Genomic DNA, 9,883 nt, shown 5'->3' with positions numbered 1-9,883 from the left:
ACTTTGGGTCTTTGAACGATTTGTGCATTCAACTGTACCCAACAAAACGGGAACTGAAATACTTGCCTCCAATGGATGACGCTTTTTCTTTTCACGCTATGCGTTCTTTGCTACAGGTCAAATTCCTGTTGGAAGTGAACTTGCCAAGGCCTTTGCCATTTGACCCTACTCGATTCAACTGGACTTTTTTGAAAGGCAAAATCTGTCCAGTTCCAATGGGGGGAGATCCTTTCCCACAAGGTACCAGTCCCGAATATTGCCTTTGCCGAACTTGCTCTAGAGCCTGCCCGTGTGTTGACAAGAACAGAGGTTGTGAATTATTGCGTCAGTGTGCAGGAAAATGTAACAAATCGGCAGATGAGTCCTCGGAAGACGAGTTTTGAAATTTGGACGATTTGTTCTTATATGTAATAGCCATTTATTCTTTTAGTTGTTTCATTTTGAGTTAAAAGCTTCTTAGCTGTTCAGTTTCTCCTCTTCTCTGCTGCGAGGTAAATTTGCAACGTTTCCTATATTAATTTTCTAGAATCAATGCATTTCTGGCTTTACTTTGACACTTACACATTTTATTTGTAGCTAAAAGCTGAAGAAACCTTAAACTTTGGTCTTACAACAAAACGCTAACATTTCTCAACAATATAGCGGTCGTTTTCGGAATCAGCTTGGTCAGTTACGTTGGGTCCAACCTCTGTTTCACGGTCATCTCGCTGACCACACCTGTGTCAGTTTTCAGAGGCTGGGTCCCAGACTATTCATTAAAGCTATAAAAGTAAAAACATTTATATTTTTTCAGTAAAGGCAAATTATGTTCTGGCTTTGGGAAGGCATAGGGGTTTTAAGACCTGCTAATATTAATTTCTGCTTGTTTTGAGGTTGACTCGGTGATTTATTGTAATTTCTGTTGGTTTTGGGTTTCATTTATTTACTGATGCTGATTTGTGGTAGCTTCATGCTTGGTAGATTATTTGATTTTATTTTTGCTCAATTTTGGTTTAATGGAGTTCTTTTTTTTTTTATTTCAAAAACTTATTTTGTAGAAAACTTTTTTTTAATTAATAAAGGGAAAAGGATTAGAAAAAAGATTTAAATTCGAAAACAGGCCAGAGAAAACAGATTAAAGATTATTCTTTAAGAAATAAGAGACACAAGATTAAAGAATTTATATCACTCTGATCTAAGACTTCAAAACAAAACAAAAAGAAGGAAAATATGTATAAATATTAAATATTACAGAAAAAGGAAACTCGAAACAAATAGAATTTTTATCTAGGCTTCCATTATTAGCTTTATGATGATGCCGTTTAACACTAGATACCATGATTTGCCTTCTCTTTGTGACAAATTTGGTTTTCGACAAGAGCTTGTATTACAATATATTACCTGTGTTTGCGATTAATTTGTTCTTTTTGGATTGACAAATATATTTCTAACACCAAACTCAAAGGTCAATTACCTTCCAACTCGATGGCCAATACTATGGATAAATTCCGCCACGACGCAATTCGCTCTTTCCGCCCTATTCAGTCTTTTGGTGAACAATAGGAAAGTACAAAAAATCATATTGAGTCTTACAGGCAATAATATTAATTTTAAAAATGTTGAAATTTTAACAGAACTTAACTAAATATAGAAAATTTCTACGCATTTTTAAAACTAGGTTACCCCCTCATGTTTGTGAAGGTCAGTTATAAAGTCTGTAAGAATATTTCATTTTTTTTAAATATGGAGAACAGTGGACTAAGCCTATAAGGCAACCGTAGGGTGTAGATACCCAAACAATATCCATGCATTCTCCCTCAAGTCAAAACCCGAACCCTAATTGATTCCCACAATGCTTTCTTAGTTACAACTCGACCCCTAAGGTCATTCCTGATATATTACTCAGGTGGCCTTGTCTTCTCCCCAGAATATCCTCTAAAAACTCTGGAACTTTTGGGCTAGCAGATAGTCCCAAAAAACTTTTAGCTGATCAAACAACCAATGCTAAAAATTTTCGCCTTTTTGCTTTTAACCAAAACCTGGGTAGCTGAGTGAACAATAGGTAGTTTTCATGGGCAGTGCAATAGCACTGCCTAACTAAAGAGCGATTTGGGCCCAAAGTATTTTAATTATTTCTTTCATTTTTTTTTCTTTTATGCCAGAACACTTTGTATAGAAAGATATATAAACTTTAAAAGGGGCTCATTTGAATGGAAATTGAAAGTTCTAGTGTCCTTTTTAATAGTCGAAAGTAACTGGAGGGCAACCAGCCTCCCCCCCCCCCCACGTCCTTCATTTCCCCAAATACACCATATAAAAATTTTTATACCGGAATTTGAAAATTCCGGTAATTATGTCTTTGAGGATGAAAAATCCCCCACAACCCTCAGCGCAAGGGTTGTAAGTTATTTTTGTAAGTTAGGGGTATATAAGGCTCTTATGGAAAGGCGATCGTAAAAACTTCAGAAAAGGATCATTGGATTGGAAATCAGATGTTCTAGTATTCTTTTCAAGAGTCAAAGTAATTAAGGACAACTAGCCCCTCCTCCCCTCACGTTCCATTTACTTCAAATGTGCCCAATAGAAATCTGAGATAGCCATGTGTTCAAAAATAATCCAAAGATCACAAGGCCTTTGGGGTTGACACAACCCCTAAAGTCTGGGGGTAAGAGTTGTAAGTTATGCCCGGGAGAATGTAGGGTTTATATGGAAAAGGTAGCTATTTGTTCAAAATAGTTCAAAGTTATTTGTTCTTATTTGTTCAAAGTTATAGTTATTTGTTCAATAGTTCGAAATTGCCTTAAGGGTGGACACCAAACTCCTGAGCCCAAGGATAAGGGGTGTAAGTTGTACCACGGGGTATATAATGTTTTTATGGAACAGGTTGTTGCATAAACTTCGAATCAGATGGGCGCATTTGATTGGAAGTTGGAAGTTCTAGTGCCCTTTTTAAGAGTCAAAAGTTACTGAAGGACAACTAGACCCCTCCCCCTCCAAGCTTGTCATTCCCCAGAACACATCCAATGATAATTTTGAAAGAGATTTTTTGTTCAGTATTATCCAAAGGTTCAGTACTTATGTCTTTGAGGATGTCAACATTCCCACAGTCCCCAGGATAAGGGCTACTAGCCAGAAGATACTATATTTATGCTATTAATGCTACCACTATAATTACTGTCGCTAATGACATTAAGGGTATTAAGGCGAAACTTTAAGGGAATTTTTAGGAGGCGTTTCAATTAAACAAAAAACATATATGCATGCAGGTTTTCAAAAGGGCTCATAAGCAATGTCACAGGTGGCATCACTCTATAACAGCTAGAAATATCATTGACAACTTTTAAATGAGCTAATTCCATCGGAAATTAAAACTTCTATTGCCCTTTTTAAGAGTCAAAGAGATTTGAGGGCAAGCAGCCCATTCATTTTTCAACTACATCCAGTCAAGATTTTGAGACAGCCATCTTGTTCATTATATTAGAAAGGTCCAGCAGCTATGCCTCTAGGGATATTGAATATGTCAACCCTTCACAGTTAAGCAATTGGCCGATTATGCTTTAAAACTAAATGTTGCTTTAAAGTAAATCAAAAGGCACTGTGTGCTTGGTTGCCAACAGACACCTTAGCAACATATCGAGAACGACTGGGGGTATTAATCTGAAACTTTTGGGCTACTACTATCACTACTTCTGCTCTTATAATTTAAATAAATCAAAAGGGTGTAAGTGTATCCATGTTGTCAGAGATCATAGATAGAATTTTTTGGGAATGATATTAAGTTTTATTTTTCAGGTCAATTTGAGGAGATGTAAAATTAGATTATACAATGCTATTTGTTTCAGGATTAAAAATTGTTGAAAAAGCTTCTACAACATACAAATAGCATGCATAACTATGGACTCCTATAGAAAGATACTGAAGATATCAAACATTTTTTTTCTTTTTTTTGTATGAAAAAGACCAAGTCAATAAAAAAAGGGACATAAATTGATTTAAAAGAAATTTTTCTGCAAGACAAGTTTTTCAAAGCAAAGTAAAGAGCTCCAATAAACCAAAAATGGTTGCCCTGCCTGAGACTCTAAGCAGGAGGGTCACATTAGGCTTAAGACGCTTGTTCATCTGCAAGTTCAGTTAACTTTAGTCCCCTGTTTTGATTTCAAGTCCAGTAGACATTATAATCAACCCTCAAATCTTGGTAATCCCCACTGTAATTCCAGCGGGCTTTCCAGTTCCAGTAGGCATAGCTCATAACATAAGATAAGATAAGGGGGGGGAGGCTGTGGAGATTCCTGATTAAAAATGTCAACTATGTAAGGGATAAAAGTTCTTCTATATCTTTCAGTGCAAACTCTTATTGGGGTAAGAAGGGGGATTTTTGTTGACACAGAACGCAGGAGACGGGGTCGAAGGGGTGAATATTGACCAGGGAAAAAGGGAGTTGTTCAAGGGTTATGAAGGACATTGTTAGCAAAACACAAAGTAATTTTTGCTATCCTTTCCTTAAGGGTGACAAGATTAGCTCTCCTAAGAAGGGAAATAAAAGGTATTTTACCCTCATTGAAGATAATTCTTAGGCACCTTTTTTGGACTGCCTCTATTCTGTCCGACAATTCAATAGAAATGCCAGGATGTCAAACAGGACAGGCGTACTCAAGGATTGGGCGTACAGATGACAGGAAAATCCTCAGATAATGTGATATAGGGTATTTAAATCTTTCAAAGAATTCAAGGAGGGAAAATGCGGCATTTGAAAGTTTTAATATGTCGTGAATATGACAATCCCATTTTAAATCGCTTGAAATGGTGACACCCAGTCATTTCATAGTGGTAACAGACATTTCAGGGGGGATTGGACAGGAGAAATAAGGGGGAGTTTTAACGAAATAAATAGTATGAACAGTTGACATTAAAGGGTTGAATTTCATATGATTAGTAAGAGCTTCGGCTGATATTGATTCCAAGATGTCCATTGGGTTGCTTTTTAAATTTTTGAAACATGTCTCTAAGACATTTAGATCATCAATGAATTTCTAGCTGTCTGAAAAATAAACACCAAGGTTGTTTATCATTGTAAGAAATAAATTTGGACCTAAGAGGGTTCCTTGGGGCACACCATTATAGATTGGGAGGGGATCAGAATATACATTCAGGTATTTCACGACTTGCGTTCTGTTAGAGAGGAAAGACGCAATTATTATAATTAAATAAGGGTCAACTTGAAAGTTATTAGATAGCTTTTCTAATAATACATTGTGGTTGATTAAATCAAAAGCTTTTTGCAAGTCAACAGCGATAACATTGAGCCAGGTATTGGGTTTTTCGAGTGTGCTACATATTGTATCCATGAGGTAAACGAGATACTTGGGGGTAAATGTAGAGCATAAGTTCCAAATCTTCTTTGATTAACATTTGGGATTATTTTTGCTTTCAACCACTCAGCTATAAAGTTTTCATATAACTTCGAAAAAACTGGAGTAAGAGTAATGGAATGGACACCATCAAAATCTTGATTGTTATCTTTCTTTTTTACGGGAGTAATAAAACCTAATTTCCAACAATTTGGAAATTTACTACTAGAGGTAATTTCATTAAAAAGTAAGGACAAAGGCTCAGAGAGAATGTCGGCAAAGGCTTTAATTAGTACAATCGGGATGTCTAGTGGACATGCACAGCACTTTTTAATGTTCTTAATTTTTGCCTCCACATCCGAGGGCGAAATAACGGGAAAATTGAGAGAACACAAATCATAAGGAGTGTCAAAAGAAAGGGGAGGGAGGTTTTGAACTATGGAAGAAAGAAATCTGTTCAGATCATTGGCTGTAACTGAAGGGTCTTCTTGGAAATGGAAATCTATATTATTATGTGTTTTCCCAAAAATTTTCTTTATTCTATTATACCATTGTTTTGGCTTTGTAGAAAATAAATCCTGGACTTTGCATTTGTAATATGAAGAAGCAGATTTACGTATTTCTTTTTTTATATGTTTACGCAGTGAGTTCGCTTCGGATGTTTTACCACTCTTTAGTAGATTCAATTTGATTCTAATTAGTTTTTTCAATTGGCTAGTAATGTATGGTTTGTCATTAGAACATGTTTTTACTTTTTTCACTTGAAAGGAATTTATGTGTTTTGTTTTGATAAGATTATGGAATTCAGAGACTTTAAAATTAATGTCATTTTTTCCTTTGAGAGCCAGCCAGTTTTCATTGGATACATCTCAGTTGCCCAATCGCCTGTAAGTCGTGCTTGTGGATATTACTTATTTAGTTACTTAGGTCCTCCTGGGCCATCTGGGGCTCATAGGGCATCGACGAAGCCTAGGTAAATGTCACGTATTGGCACTGCGGCAAGTATATTCTCCAACTGGGGATGTAGTGAAGTGTGAGCACTGCGTAGATTACGATCGTACGTGCGTCTGAGCGTGTTTCTCAGTCTTCCCCTCTGTCGACGCCTATGCGGCTGCCATTGTTCAACCTGGTTCGGGATTCTTGAGTCCTCCATCCGAAAGACATGGCCAAGATAGCCCCAACTCTTCTTCTTAATGACTTCAGTAATAAGCGGCTGGCCAGTTCTCCTGTGGACCTCAATGTTGCAAACTCTTTGACGCCAACTGATATTCAGCACGCGTCTCAAGCACATATTTTCGAAAGCTGTGTGTCTTTTCTCTGTCCCAACATCTAGTTTCCAGCACTCACTGGCATACAACAGCACGGACAAAACGTTGCTATTAAGAAGTCGCAGCTTTAGTGCAAGCGAGTACTTCTTTGATTTCCATACTGGCTTAAGTTTGTTGAAAGAAGCGTTTGCCATGCCAATTCTCCTTTGAACTCATTTTGCACCTTTCCTGTGTAATCGACCCAGCTTCCGAGGTACTTAAATTCATGGATTTGTTCATATCTACGATTTTTGTGCAGGAGCTCGACTGGCGAGCCTGATGTTGCCATTGATTTAGTTTTGTCTATGTTGATGTTTAGGCCAAATTTCTCCACTTTAACGCTCACTTTATTTAGGAGCTCCTGGAGTCGCTGCTTTGTCGTTTCCAGAAGTTCCACATCATCCGCAAAGTCAAGGTCCAAGAGGATTTTATTTCCAACTGTTATTCCAAAGCCAGCCGCTTCTTTCAGAACATATTCCATTAAAATTACAAACAAAAAGGGTGATAAAACGCATCCCTGTCGCACTCCTGACATAATTTTGAAGTATCTAGTTGTTCCGTTCTCTGTCTTTATGCAACATGCCCTATTTTCATAAGAGGCCATGATCAAACTTATTCTTTTCTTGGGGACACCATAATACTGTAGAATTTCCCAGAGTGTGTCACGGTCAACGAAATTGAAGGCCTTTTCAAAATCAATGAAAAGTATGGAAATCTTATTAGACCACTCATTTGCTTCTTCTATCAGAGTCCTGAGCGTGAATATAAGGTCTGAACAAGATCTACCTGTCTGAAAGCCATGTTGCTCTTCTCTCAGATACAGATCGAGTGCTTTTTTCAAGCGTTTGAGTATTACAAGCGCTACAATCTTACTTGGTACTGATTTTAGGTTTATACTTCGCCAGTTATCGCAGTTAAGATCATCACCTTTCTTAAATATCTTAAGAATTATCCCTTTGGTCCAGTAGCCGGGGACCTTTTCGAACTGGCAGACTGTTGCAATCAGTGTTATCCACATTGAGGGGCATGTCCTCATTGATGCTTTGATCATTTCCGAAGCTATGCAGTCTTCAACAGGTGATCTTCCATTCTTGAGTTTCTTCACTGCAACAAGTATTTCCGCAGATGTTGGGGGATTTTCGTCCATCTTAAGGTTATTAAAGGGCATAGAAGGGATGGTTTCTCGGTCTATTTAAAATCTTTTCGAAGTGGGATACCCATCTCTCGTCAATCTTCTCAGTTTCGGTGAGAACATTTCCGTTCTCATCTTTGACTTGGCTGGATCTGCTGGGCAGCTCTCCTAGCATTTCATTTGTGAGCCTGTAAACTGCTTTGGAGTTTCCTTTTCTAGCTGCTTCCTCTGCTAGTCTAGCCTTCTCTTCTACACATCTCCGCTTGTCAGCTTTTGCCGACTTCTTGATTTCTTTGTCCTTCATTCTATATAGGACATTTGCGAAGACCGAAGGTCTGTCGCCGACAGCAGAGAAAATTTGCTGTCTCAAGTCATTGCGCTCGTCGATTAGTTTCCAAGTGTTTTGTGATATCCATCTTTCCTTCGGTTTCTTCTTATAGCCGAGTACATCCCTAGCAACTTGATTGTATGTTGTCTTCCTTTTTTGCCATGTTGTTTCCGGACTGTCTGTGCCGTTTTCTATTTCAAGCAGAGTGAATGAGTTCTTCAACTCCATACAAAATTTTCTTCTGGTTTCTCGGATATGTAACTTATCCACATCGTAAAGCTTCATAGAATTCGACTTTGCGTTTTTGGCACTTTCAGTTTGACTTTCAATTTTGCTACCATCAGGGTGTGATCCAACTGGGCATCTGGCCCTCTGAAGCCAAGTGCGTCCAGAAGACTTGTCCGCCATCTCCTTGAGATTAGGAAATGGTCAATTTGGTTCTTCGTCCTGCCATCTGGCGAGATCCATGACTGTTTGTGGATGGTTTTATGTTCAAACTGAGTTGTGCTGACCATAAGATCATTACTCAGAGCATAATCTACCAGGAGAGCTCCATTTTTATTCATTTCACGAAGACCATGTCTCCCTAGGACTTGCGGACAGTAGTCTCTTTCTGCTCCGACCTTTGCATTGAAGTCCCCAACGACATAAAGAAGGTCATGTGACGGGAATTCTGATGTCAGTGACTGAAGAGCTTGGTAGAATGACTCCTTATCAGTATCGTCTGCACCATTCGTAGGAGCATAACATGCAATGATTGAAATTTTCAGATGGTTGGTTACAAATCTTGCAAGTAAGCATCTCTCACTGACTGGCTTCCATTCAAATAGTGCTTTATTGGACGGGTCAGACAGCATTATCCCAACTCCTGCCTGGTGCTGGCATTCATTTCCGCTGTAAATTAGCGAGTAACCCTCTCCTAGTTTTTCATCTCCAGATCCAATCCACCTGACTTCGCTTAGAGCAAGGAGATCTAGATTATACTTCTTCATCTCTCTGAGTACTTGTTCAGGTTTTGTCAGCTGGTTTAGTGTCCTTATATTCCAAAATCCAAATTTCGTCTTAGTTTTTGCTGTCATAAATCGTGTCCGTGGGCGTGCTGAGGTCGTCGTCGAATGGTGTAGTGGGGTATCCGAGGCTATCATCGATGTTTCTTTTGCAATTTGGAATTTTGGGGGATAGGTCGCAAACCCATCGCCCAACCCTCCTCATTTTACGGACTTGGGATCTTCATGCTCCTCCGACCTCTGGTAGGCCAGGATCCTTGCAAAGTTGAGTTGTGGACAGTTATAAATCTATGAATCAATTTTTTGGCGGGCCAGGGAAATCTATGCCTATCAGCGTTATTTCTACCCTAGGATGGATGATAGACAATCGTTCAACACTTTTACTCACTTTCACCGAATTGATTTTTAATTCAGCCCTACTCATGTTGATTTTTGCTCACTTTGAGTTTGACCCGGTTATTTATTGTAATTTTTGTTCGTTTTGGGTTTCATTTATGTATTGACCTTGATTTGTGGTAGTTTTATGCTTGGGAGATTGAATTTATTTTTTCCTAGTTTTGGTTTAATGCAGCTCATTATTTGTCTTTGAAAAACCTATTATGTGGAAAAAGTTTTTTCAAATTAGTTATAAATAAAGACCATTGCCCCTGTGACTGTGAAGTAGATGTCAATCCTGAGAGCTTACTTGTTAGACCGTACAATGGTTGTGAGCAAAATGACCATCTCAAATTGCAAAATGACCATCTCAAATTGCAAAATGACTATCTCAAAATTGCAATTCA

The 9,883-nt window shown here is 38.2% G+C and overlaps 1 protein-coding gene across 1 annotated transcript; it reads right to left on the bottom strand.

The window, feature by feature from the left end:
* Window positions 1-8,375: 8,375 nt before the first annotated feature.
* On the bottom strand, window positions 8,376-9,239 carry LOC148947461 (protein CFDP2-like). The gene has a single exon (XM_089095892.1). The coding sequence runs from the start codon at window positions 9,237-9,239 to the stop codon at window positions 8,376-8,378; it is 864 nt and encodes a 287-aa protein (XP_088952018.1).
* Window positions 9,240-9,883: the final 644 nt, after the last annotated feature.

This window comes from Artemia sp. Qi Xiang Cuo, chromosome 10, assembly GCF_049724085.1.
Source record: "Artemia sp. Qi Xiang Cuo chromosome 10, ASM4972408v1, whole genome shotgun sequence".
NCBI lineage: Eukaryota > Metazoa > Arthropoda > Branchiopoda > Anostraca > Artemiidae > Artemia > Artemia sp. Qi Xiang Cuo.
The sequence above is the reverse complement of the archived record's forward strand: the minus strand, read 5'-3'. Positions and strand labels throughout refer to the sequence as shown.